The 12,049-nt window shown below is 49.4% G+C and overlaps 2 protein-coding genes across 2 annotated transcripts; both read right to left on the bottom strand.

Annotated features, from left to right (window-relative positions):
* Positions 1–5,561: 5,561 nt before the first annotated feature.
* Positions 5,562–7,284, bottom strand: MBLAC1 (metallo-beta-lactamase domain containing 1). The gene has a single exon (XM_036411359.1). It carries the CDS (start codon positions 6,621–6,623, stop codon positions 5,790–5,792), a length of 834 nt encoding a protein of 277 aa, XP_036267252.1. The 5' UTR covers positions 6,624–7,284; the 3' UTR covers positions 5,562–5,789.
* A 37-nt stretch (positions 7,285–7,321) lies between these two features.
* CNPY4 (canopy FGF signaling regulator 4) lies at positions 7,322–11,897 on the bottom strand. The gene is made up of 6 exons (XM_036411360.2): positions 11,638–11,897; positions 9,341–9,467; positions 9,146–9,242; positions 8,799–8,921; positions 8,181–8,298; positions 7,322–8,088 (listed from the first exon to the last, which is right to left on the bottom strand). Exons 1-6 carry the CDS (start codon positions 11,753–11,755, stop codon positions 7,934–7,936), a joined length of 738 nt encoding a protein of 245 aa, XP_036267253.1. The 5' UTR covers positions 11,756–11,897; the 3' UTR covers positions 7,322–7,933.
* Positions 11,898–12,049: the final 152 nt, after the last annotated feature.

The raw sequence follows: 12,049 nt of genomic DNA, 5'->3' as shown, positions 1-12,049 counted from the left end.
AATGATGTTAGTGACATGGAGGAGGACATGGAGTTAGTGACATGGAGTTCTCAGGTAAGGTATCCTGAAGCAGCGATAGCTGAACCATGGTCTTTGCTGCCCTCTTCTGGGAGTGAGGAGGGAATGGTATGGTGTGATTTGGGAAAGGCAAAGTATAAAAAGGACTTAACCAAACACTGAACTTTTAGCCTCACCAATTCATGCACACACCCATCCTAGTACATTTACAACAATAACAAACAAACAAAAACACAGAAATTCTTTGCAGCTTCTTCTATCAAGAGGTGGAGGCTATTTCCTCATCCCTGCATCTGGATTGGCCTTATGGCTTGCTTTGAAGGTGATGTGATATTGTGCAATTTCTGAACCTCAACCTGAACTGCAAGTGGCCTTGCATCTTCTGTCCTAACACTGGGATCCCTCTGCCACCATGTGAACAAGCCTGGGCTGGCTACTAGAGACTGAGAAACCACGAAGAGAGAGGCCCCGCCGGTTCACCAATTCCAGCTGAGGCATCCGATGATTGATGAGGCCACCCTGGATCATTCAGCTCCAGCCAAGGCAGTCTAGATAACTCACGGGATTGTAAGAAGTAATCTTTGTAGTGTAAAGCCACTGCTTTTTGGGGTGGTTTTTTGTACAATAAAAGTTAATTCACTCATTCTTTAGATGAATTTTTTAAAAAAATATTTTATTGATTTTTTATAGGAAGGGAGAGGGGTAGAGAGCTAGAAACATCGATGAGAGAGAATCATCAACCAGCTGCCTCCTGCACACCCCCTACTAGGGACGTGCCCGCAACCAAGGCACATACATGCCCTTGACCGGAATCGAACCTGGGACCCTTCAGTCCGCAGACCGACGCTCCTCCACTGAGCCACACCGGTTTCAGCTTTAGATGACTTTCAAAGCATATTCATAACGGTCTGGTTGTTTCCAATCATGCTTTTGTCTGTTTTCATCCACTCCTTGATCCTTTTGGAATGTAAACACAAGAAAAAACTTCTCTCCAAACAAGCTCTTATATTTTCTATTACTACAAAAGGAAAAATACAAAATCCAGTGTGTGTGTGTGTGTGTGTGTGTGTGTGTGTGTTGCTAGGAAGTTTGGATTGTCAATTATGACATTCATGAGTCATGTCATCCAGAGCCGTTTTGGTGGAGTGGTTAGAATGAAGCCAGACTGAGATAGTGAATGTAGTGTTCAGTTTCAGGAAGTATCCTGATAAAAATTTCAAGTTCCTGATAAAATTATCTTCACCTTCTACCTATTTCTTTTTAATCGTTATGTTAATAACTAGAGGCCAGATGCACAAAATTCGTGCACTTAGGGTGTGGGGGGGAGGGGACGGGATTTCTCAGCCCTCACAGTCCCAGAGCCCTCAGGTGATGTCCAACTTAGGACTTAGGCCAGTTCCCCACAGCAGTCAGTCATCCTTAGCACTGCTCGCCAGCCATGAGCCCGGCTTCTGACTGAGCAGCACTCCCTCCACACACACACCCTGTGGGAGCACACTGACCACCAGAGGGCAGCTCCTGCATTGAGTATCTGCCCCCTGGTGGTTGGTGTGCATCATAGTAACTGGTCGTTCTGCCATTAGGTTGATTTGTGTATTAGCCTTTTATTGTATAGGATACTATCTATACTAGAGGCCTGGTGCACCAGTGGGGTCCCTTGGTCTGACCTGCGAGGATCAGGCTGAAACCATCTCTCCAACATCTCCCGAGAGGTCCCCATGCACGATTGGGGCTGGGGAGGGACCCCAGGAGGGCTCCAGGGTGTGACCAACCCATCTCACCAAGTTTTGATCAGCTGGACCCCAGCAGCAAACTAACTGACTGGTCAGAGCATCTATCCCCTGGTGGTCAGTGTACATGATAGCAACTGGTCAAATGGTCAATCAAAGGGACAACTAGGACATTAGACTTTTATATATAGATTATATACATACACCTGCGGTAGCCACTTGGAATCCTTTTTGAAAATAGACATAGTTAAAATTGTGAAGAGTCTCTTACCTAAAATCGAGCTTTTAGCCCTCAGCATGCCTTCATTCTTATCACAGACATTTTTCTCTCCAGGAATGGGACCAACAAAGCTCTCCTTCAGGGCTTCTCTGACGCACAGCCAAATGGCAGCCAAGAAAAAAGAGCAGCTGAATGAGTGCAGCTGGGATAGTTTGGAGTAGAGGCTAGCTGACCTAGAGAGTTATGTTCATTACCTACTTATGTTAATTACCTAGAGTAATTAAGGAATGGGCATTGGAGTCTGGAAGTCTTCATTCACATGCTTGCTCTGACATTTACCAACTCACTTCACTTAATTTCCCTATTTTAAGAGGATGGTTATAGTACATGCACTTGGCACACAGTAAACACTCAAAAAAATGCTAGCTTTTTACTAGTTAGCATGTTATATTCTTCTTCTCATGACCCCCATACCATGCTGGACCTCTAGCTACCAAGCTCTCTGGATTCTATGGTGTCCTGCTCCAGATGTTTCTTCTGCACTGTTGATAGGATTTGAGGCTGTCTAGTGGGCCATGTCATCCACATGATGAGGAATTCCATCCCATGGCAGTGATGGGTGTATCTGTGTGACACTGCCATGAATGTCCATGACAGGAGATATCAAGACACCTGGAGCCTTATGAAGAGGTGAATAGAGACAACCTATTGAGAGACAACCCTTTGTTTGCATACACCGACTTGGGCAGGGATTGACATCTAAATCCTAGACAAGGAATCAGAGCTGGGTAACAGGTAACAGATAACCAGGTAGATAAGAAAAATAGCATATATTGCTGGGACCGGTTTGGCTCAGTGGATAGAGTGTCGGCCTGCAGACTGAAAAGACCCAGGTTCAATTCCGGTCAAGGGCATGTATTTTGGTTGTGGGCACATTCCCAGTGCAAGAGGCAGCTGATTGATGATTCTCTCTCATCGATGTTTCTAACTCTCTATCCCTCTCTCTTCCTCTTTGTAAAAAGTAATAATAAAAAATTTTAAAAAATCAATAAAATATATATATTTTTAAAAAGAAAAATAGCATATATTTATTTCATGGCATTTATAGGCAGCATTCAGAGAAGTGTCTTGCATAGTTTCTGCTCTCAAGGGGAATCATGGGGAAAGGACATTTCGGGGGTGGGGGGGAGAATGACCAATATCAGGCTAAGTGAATAATATAGAGACTGCATTACAGGAGTTTAAAGTAGGGTTGGGAATTGGGAACACCAGGGAAGGTTTCTGTAGGTGACCTGAGTTGAGCCTGGAAAGTGAAGAAGAGAGGGAAGACACCAGGGAAAGAACAAAATCAAAGGCCTGCGGGAGAAAGAGGGGGTGTGGCTTGTCTAGAAGCAGGCAGTCTAGCCAAACTGGACAAACTCTGACTTGAAAAGGAACCTAAAGGAAAGTTTGGATTATCCTGCAGGTAATGTGGAGTCATTGAATATTTATGAGTAGAGGAAACTAATCATATAGGACAAGTGTTCCTGAGAGTTTTCAGAAAAAGCAGCTTTAAAGAAACTTCTAAGCATACACTCTGGGCCCAACTTCCTAATACCCTAGCACTGCTTTCCCTCTGTTAACCCTCTCTCCACCTATCCTCTCTGCCTTTAATGGCTCATTTCAGCAGTATCTGTATCCATTCAGAACTTCTCTCGCTGCAAACAACTGAAAACACAGTCAAAGAAGCTTAGGCAGGAAAGGAATTGATTAGTCAGCCCAGGTGACTGATGAGAGGCAGAGGATCTGACTTTCAAACTTGTCATCAGGTCTGTTTCTCTTAACTGCTCATTTTTGGCCCTGCTTATCAGCTTCACTTTTAGTTTTCATTTGGTGGCCCCAGCAGCAGTGGGCTGTCTGGACAAATGGGAGGATGATGCATCTTTCCATGTCAGTCTTGTAGGAAAAAACTGGACACTTTTCCACTAGCTCTAGCGAAAACCTTATTATTACCAAGACTAGACTTGTTTAGGTGACCTGTCCATCCTGAAGACAATCAGTGTGGCCAAAGTGATGTGTTGCCCCGAATGACCAGGCCTGGGTAATGAGCAGAATACCTATGTTCTGGAAAGTGAGGACAGGAATTTGTCCTCAAGGTAGGAGTGCACAGCTCTAAATAGCCCCTGACTTCCCCACAGATCCTTCCTGAAACCAGAGGATCTACCTACATGGCTGTGGAGACCACTCAAGAGCACAGTGCTGCATTAGGAGGCCTACAGCTGGTCCCTGCACTCCAAGGTCCGGGACTGGCCAGGACCCTCACACCGTGGTAATGCTGGGGTCTACTTTACCACCTTCCCTGGGGCCCTCTTTATCTGGGCCCCTGTGGTTGCACTCTTGTGGTCATCAAGCTGGTCAACACCCTACAAGTCCATGTGACTGGTTCACTCTCCAGGTGAACTGGCTTTTCTGAGCTGACTTTGCTGACCTGTGTGTGGCCTTTGTAGACACCTGGAAAATGACCTCCAGCTTGGTCCTGCCTGGTACCGTAGCATGCACCCAGGGAGGCTCATCACCCACAAGGTGGACTTCCCCCTCTCCATCTGCCACACCTAAGCACTCTGCCATTCCTAGAGCTGTGTGGACAGAGGGCAAGGGGGCTGGGATAGTGGTGAAGAGGACTTCTGGGCTATGGGCCAGCTGCCATCAACTCCTATCACCTGGAAGACTGCAAAGCTTCCCAACCACAGCCAATTCAATTCTTGCTCCACTCTAACCCCTTTTCTATTCAGAACAGGAGTGATTGTTTTAAAATATGAGAACAGGTCATTGGCTTGCTCAAAAGCCAAGGCTTCAATCTCAGGAGTTCTGCAGTTTCATTTATTGCCACTTCCAACTCCATGGATTCTTGCTGCTCAAGTAGATCAAGCTGTCCAGCTTTCTCCTCATTCTGTTCTCTGATCAAATATCATCTCCTCGCCGAAACCGGTTTGGCTCAGTGGATAGAGCATCAGCCTGTGGACTGAAAGGTCACGGGTTCTATTCTGAACCAAGGACATGCACCTTGGTTGCGGGCACATCCCCAGTAGGGGGTGTGCAAGAGGCAGCTGATCGATGATTCTCTCTCAAAGATGTTTCTAACTATCTCTCTCTCTCTCTTCCTCTCTGTAAAAAATCAATAAAATATATATTTTTTTAAATAAATATTTCAGAGGCTTTCCCTGACTACCCACCCCTCAGAACTGTATCCCCTTCTCAGCCTGTGTTTTTTGGTTTTTTTTCTCATATCACTAACCAAACCTATATTTGATTTAGTCCTATTACTGTTTACTTGTTCGTTTCAATAGAATGTAATATCCATGAGGGACCGGGAGTTTGTCTAACTTGTTCACTGTTGATGGTGTTTGAGACAGAGCAAGAGGTAAATAACTATTCCTTGAATAAATTAATGTCAGATGGCTGTGGTGTTTGTTACTTCTATGTCCTGCACCTTCTCTCAGCAACCTGCAACCTCATGAGAAATAAGCCATTAGCCAAAAGCTGTCCCCTGTTTGCTGTTGATTACATTTTCATAACTGTCGCTGTTAATATTTCACATTTACATTAAGGCGGTATGATTTTCAATGCAGTTTCCAAATTTTATTTGGGACAACTCTCCCAAGGATAATCTCCCCTTTTGTTAACGAAGCCCCCAGAGGTGGCACAGTTGGTCCGTTCTTGGTCCTAGTTTGGTTGCAAAAATAGTGATATTGGTGACAGCAGTGTCAGAGCACTCTGTCCTCGCTGGAAGTGACCACCCTGACTCCTCTGACTCTGGCTGCCTGGGTGGGTCCTCTCTTAATCTAGACGGCAGTTCCTTGGCTGGGGGGTTGGGTGGGAGGGCTTTCCTCGCAGGCGTCCAGTGTCTTCCCGGTCTCATTTGTGGCCACAGGATCCTTTGCCTCTGGATTCCAGGCTTCCCTGACCACCCTGAAGGGCGCTCCGTGACCAGGCACGACCACGTCGGCAGTGCCCAGGACCCTCTTCCGGCTCCGCTCCTGGGCCACCGGGTCTTCGCTCAAGGCCTGCCAGAAGTCCTCGTCCCCATCGCTCTCAAACACGTCGCCCACCACTGCCACGGTGCCCATGACCGTGCCCGCCACCATCACGCTCACGTCCCGCTGGCCCCCGTGGCCGGGCGTGGCCCACACCTCGAGTCCCGGCCCCAGCCGCAAGGGCCGCTCCTCCCCGAGCCCGTGGGGAAGGTAGCGGCCCCCGGGGAGGCAGAAGTCGTGCGAGACCAACAGGGCGGCCCCTGGGAACAGCCCCAAGTTCCCGATGTGATCCGAGTGTCCGTGGGTTCCCACCACCAGAGTCACGTTTGCGGGGGCCACGCCCTGCTCCGCCAGGGCCTTCAGGAGCCTCTCCCGGGCCCAGGGGCCTCCGGTGTCCACGAGGATGGGGCCCCGGGCGGCCTCCTCCAGGGCGGTCTTGGCCTCGCCGCTCTCGGGCCGCGGCTGGAGGCGGCTGGAGGCGCAGGGCAGGATGAGGGTCACCGAGCCGTCGGCGCGCACGGCGCCGCCCACTCCCTCCGGCTCCACGTAGCCCCGCAGCAGAACCACCACGGAGAAGGGGTCGCCGGGCAGCCGCAGCGGGGCCTCCCCGCGCAGCCGCTCGGTCCGCACCACACCGCTCATGGCCGGCGAAAGCGGGGCTGCGGGCCCAGGTCCAGCCCCTTAGGGTCCCCACACTCCCCGCAACCTCCGACAAGTGGTCTCCGTTCTTGCCGCCCCCTCTCTTAAAATGGTATCGCCCTCGGCCCCCTTCCGAGGATGGATGGTATCGCCCAACCTTTTTCTTCCACGTGAAGCGGCGCGTTTTTTCAGCGTTTTTTGGGCCCCCGCCTTGTCACCGTCTCGTGGTAGGTCCACGCTCGTCACCCCCCAAGGAGGTCCTTTTTAGTTCCTTCACTATAACCTAACCCGCTCTGTACCTTGGACCCAGCTTTACGCCCCTTAGGTTCTGAGGCAAGGATGGAAACGGGGGAAAACGCGAAGGGTTTTGTCCCCTGCGAGCTCCCATAAGCCCAAGTATGGCGGCCGGCACGGGACCACCCAAGGAGTTCTAACCCGGCCGCGTTCTCTGAGCGCGGACCCGGACCCCGGCCCAAATACCGTCCTCGGCCTGGTATCCCTGCCAGCTTCCCTGGGCTGCAACGTTATTACCAAGCACCATTAGCTTCTAACAGGACGGCAGCCAACCGCCCTTTTCCCTGGGCGGGGCGCTGCCACATCAGCCAGCTACGATGTGTGCACGGTAGTTGATTGAAATTTAGGTTGCAACCGATTCTTAAAAAAAAAAAAAAAAAAAAAAGGAAAGAAAGAAAGAAAGAAAAGAAAGCTTACTAGCGATATATAAAAAATTTGGCACTTGTGAAATTATGTGGCGGGCCATCGGTGAAATTAATATGAAGTAGACTAAGTGTGTCTACTCCACCTAACTTATCAAACATCACCCCATCCAGTGTCCCTCCCCTCTTCGGTCACAGTTTGTGGGCATGTAGCCTTCTGGACGCAGGCGGTGTGTATAAGTTGCGGAGAATGCCCTTCTGGCTTCATCCTTGTAAGGGTCTAAAAAAAGGCAAAGTGATGTTCCCAAGACCCACAACTCCTGTGCCATTGCCGACCTCTGGGTGGAGTTTAGAAGTAGTAGAGATTTTTAAAGGGGAAAGCCTTCACTATTGTCTCCACACCTTACAGTTAAGGGAGCTAGATGACAGGCAGAGGGTATGGCTTCTACCTACTGCTCACCCCTTTCTCCCCATAGCTATATTATGCTGTACCATCAGGATTCTGCCTGAGACCAGATGGGAGAGAACAACTACAAGCTTAGGGGTGAGACACACACACACACACTCACACACCATAAAAGCTGTGGAGTAGAGAGAGCTCAGACTTCAGAGAACTCTCCACAACCCCTGCCCTTCCTGGAGGCTCAAAAACAAGGGTCAAAGATCCTCTGGGTCATGTTTGGAGTGGCCTGGTGTGCTGGTCATCTCTTCTTCCTTGTCCTTCTCCTCCTCTTGGTCTTGCTCCTCCTCCCCTTCTGTCTTCTCTTGCCCTTCTGTGATCTCCTTTCCAGTCCACGTTTCCTGTAGACATGCTAAGTTGGGTGACAGAAAACAAGTTAGATATTGGCCCTGTGGATAGGGGGTGTTGTGGCCTGGCAGGAAAGGGACCAGCCCACACACTTACCAGTTTCAGAAGCTGCGAGCACATGACCTTCACAGAGAAAATGCTGCAGGGGCTGCTCCTGATGGTGGAAGTACCAGTTTTCCACGACTTCTTCAAACTCCTCCAGCATTTTCTCACACTGGTCAAGTGGAAGGGTCAGAAGAGTATCTGCTCTGCTGGGCTCTGGGAACCTTCCTCTTCGCTCTTTACTACCTGTCTCCCCACCCCCCTCCACCCCCCACTTCGGAGATGCAGGTAGCCAGGAGTTTAAACGTGGCTTACTAGATGTGTGATCCCCATTCATTCAACAAACATTTACTAACACCTACTCTCCTGAGTAGATTATTAAACTCTAAGTTTCAGCTCCTTGTCTGTAAGATGGGAAATGGTAATCAGGTTGTTGTAAGGGCAAAATGAGGCAGCAGCTGAAACGTATGGGGCTCCAAATTCGCACACTCAGTAAGTGGTAATGCTTATTAGTAGTCTCCATTATTACTTCTTGATATACTCCAGGTGCTTGTCAATCAGTGACAGTCCTCACTCTGCCCCCTTCTCCCTGCTTAGAGGTAGAACTCCCTAGGACCTAGTTCCCCTTTCAGGTTCCCTTCTCACCCTTCCCTGGGCTGGATCCCATCCTACCTGCTTCTTGAGGAATGTGACCTCCACACTGGGCTCGTCCCACAGCTCCAGAGGGATCCCCAGGTCCACCTTGACTCCCTTCTGCACCAGGCCTTTCAGCGTTGCCATGGTCTGACTCTGCCCCTGTGAGATGGGAATTTTGGGGATCAGCCCAGCCCACTACCTCAACTTCTTCCTTTCCCTTTCCACCACATCAGTTTGTCAACCACCGTAGTGTGAAGGGTAAGTTCTATGAGGGTGAGATGAGGAAGCCTACAGATGAGGAGGGGACACTGAAGAGCTAGAGAAGGAGGCTCCAGAGGATATAGGCCTAAGCAGTGGGATCCTGCCCTGGGGAGGAGTCTGACCTTGGCGTATCTCAGTGAGCCCTTGCGCTCAGCATGAACACTGTAATCCAGAGTTTGCTCACATAAATTCTCCAAGGCCTCTGCTAGCCTTGTCTCTCTGTGGGGAGAGGGGAAACAAAGACTCCTTGAATGCTGTATGAGCTCCCAGAGCTCTTTTGGGGGTTGAAAGGTGGAGGGGCATCAAGAAGGACTCACGAAACGCTGTAAGGGACGTGTCTTTTCCTCTTGCCCGTGTCCAGCACCTGCCCCAGCTCCAGCACCTCTCGAGATCGTCCAGTGCGACTCAGCTTTTCCTGTAGCTCCAGACTCAGCAGCTTACACACTAGATGTCCAAAGGGACATGAGAGATAAACAAACATGCCAGCAACTCATTCTGCAGATGAGCAAAAGCAGCAGAGCCTGCTGGTTACAAATGCAGACTCTGGAGCCAGCCTGGTTTACAATCCTGACGCAGCCGCTTAGTAAGCTGTGTAGCAATCTGCTGTGCCTTGGTTTCTTCACCTCTAAAATGGAGATAATAATAGTATCTCCTTATAGGGATGTGGTGAGGATTAAATCCATCCATGTAAAGCCTTTACAATATGCCAGCACAAAGTGAGCAGTGTATAAGTCTTTGCTGTTGTGAGGCAGTCATTTATTGGGCTCCTTCTGGATGCACAATAGCTATAGAGAGCAGGTAAGACCCACCATCCCTATCCATGAAACACTGCCAATGCAGTGGGAATAGAAAGATGGCAATATGGTGTGATGATTCCTACAATAGGGATTAAGACCCTAGCTGGTTTGGCTCAGTGGATAGGGCATCAGCCTGCGGACTGAAGGGTCCCAGGTTCTATTCCAGTCAAGGGAACATGCCCAGGTTGTGGGCTCCATCCCCAGGAGGGAGTGTGAAGGAGGCAGCTGATCAGTGATTCCCTCTCATAGATGTTTCTATCTCTCCCTTATATTAAAAAAAAAAAAGACCAAGAGACTTAATCTCATTGGGAAATGCAAAATTCATTCAATGGTTACATACTGACTTCCTGCTAGCCTGGGATTTCCTTAAGGGTGAGCATTGCATCTGTTCCACCACTGTCTTTCCAGCACCATCATGTGATCTGCATGTTATGGGTCCCAAGAAAGGAGTGGCCTATACAAAAGTGCCAAGTGAACTAACCGGGAGCAAGTAACCAAAGTGCCTAAAATATGCCAGGTACTGCTCTAAGATCTGGGAGACACAGATATTCTCTTTCCCTCCTTTACAATACAGTGAGAGGTGACAGATATGAAAAGAAGACTTCCAAAGGAGGTGACATTTAAATTGTATCTTGGAGAACTACATGCAGAAGTGAGAGGGTTATTCCAGGCAAAGGGAAAAACAGGAGAAAGGATAAAGCAGGCTCACTAGCTGCTGAGTGCAGTGTGGCTTCAGTATGGGCACTATGGGGATGGGATTTTGATTATGGAAAAGAAAGAAAGGTAGGGAGGGTGTCATAAAACAAACATATGTTCTGCCCTAACAATAATCTTGGCTGTGCTCTAATCACTGCAGGAAGCCTGCACAGGTGTTAAAGCAAGGACAGACGACATTGGGTCTGTGTTTACAAATCCTGACAGAGGAGTAGGGGCACAAGTGAAAGGAGAGTAGAGATTAGGTCTAAGTCTTGAGGAACAACGATATTGAAATGCAGGTTAAAAGAAAAAGAATCCAGGGAAGAAATTAGAGTCAGGAAGGCGGCAAACTAGGGAACCAGAGCACTCAATGAATGGCCCAGCCCTGAAACGCCCTCTCCCTATTATTGCTCTCTATTGCTATTGTACATCCAGATGGAGCCCAATAAGTAACTGCCTAACACTAGTTGGGACCCACAAATAGTGCAACTACAGAAGATACTGCTTGCTGTAAAATCCACACAGTACACACACACACACCCTTTGGAAAGCCTCACACCTATGGGGAATCTCTCCCAGTTGTGTGGCCTCTTTCATTTATGAGCTTCAAAGGCTGATTCACTCATCCCCAAGCCCCGACAGGAGAACGCGGAACCTGTAATTTGGGAGTGTCTCTGCCGAGGTGGAGCAGAGGATATCCACAAGGTGAGCCTAACATCCCACTCCTGCAGGATCTCCAGATTGAGGTCTAGCGTCTAGTGGCATGGGCGGAGGGGTGGGGAGTGTGAGGGGAGACGCGCGCGTGCACATACACACACACAAGATGCTCAGTAGCTTGGTGATCCTGGGCAGATAGTTTCTGAACTACAATTCCCACAAACCATTGGGGCCCAGACCGGCCAGAAAAAGCGGGCTCTCTCTCTGGATGTCTCCTGGGAATTGTAGTGCCATAGGTTTGGGATAGCCCTGGATCCCATTCGACTTCCGCCAAACTCCACCAAAAAACCCTCCATAAGGTCTTCAAGGAGGTTGAGTGACCCACCCATCACGGCCCATTTGGTCCAGCCCGAACAAAGGAGGTGGAGCAGAGGGATGCCAAAAGAGCTATTCCTTTCAGATACCTTCGCATTTGCTGGGCAAGCGTTCTGTGTCATCGTCCTCCTCCTTCGGCGTCCCAGCCCATGCTGGGAAGTGTGCAGTCAAAACGAAAAGCAATATCCCCAACGGCACAGGTCCCATGACAAAGTGCTGCTGCCCACAACCAAACACCCCTTGCCTTCTAACCAACTTCGGGGAAGGCCGCGGGCCCTTTTAATTCCGAGGGGTTTGGCGGCAACTCTAATAGTCTCCAGCCTATCCCCGGAGGCGCACGCGCAGTGCCGACCCAGGAGGGGGCGGGGCCCTCCGCGCTCCGGCCGTCCCCGCCTGGGTTTTGTGGCGCCTCTGGCAGGTCCTGGCCGCCGGGTAGTGAGGAAATACACAGAAGGAGTTACCACAGAAGTGTACGCTCCTGAAATGTATATATAAAAAGCA

Source organism: Pipistrellus kuhlii, unplaced genomic scaffold (assembly GCF_014108245.1).
Source record: "Pipistrellus kuhlii isolate mPipKuh1 unplaced genomic scaffold, mPipKuh1.p scaffold_m20_p_4, whole genome shotgun sequence".
Classification (NCBI taxonomy): Eukaryota; Metazoa; Chordata; class Mammalia; order Chiroptera; family Vespertilionidae; genus Pipistrellus; species Pipistrellus kuhlii.
Note: the sequence above shows the minus strand (reverse complement) of the source record. Positions and strands in the feature narration are given on the sequence as shown.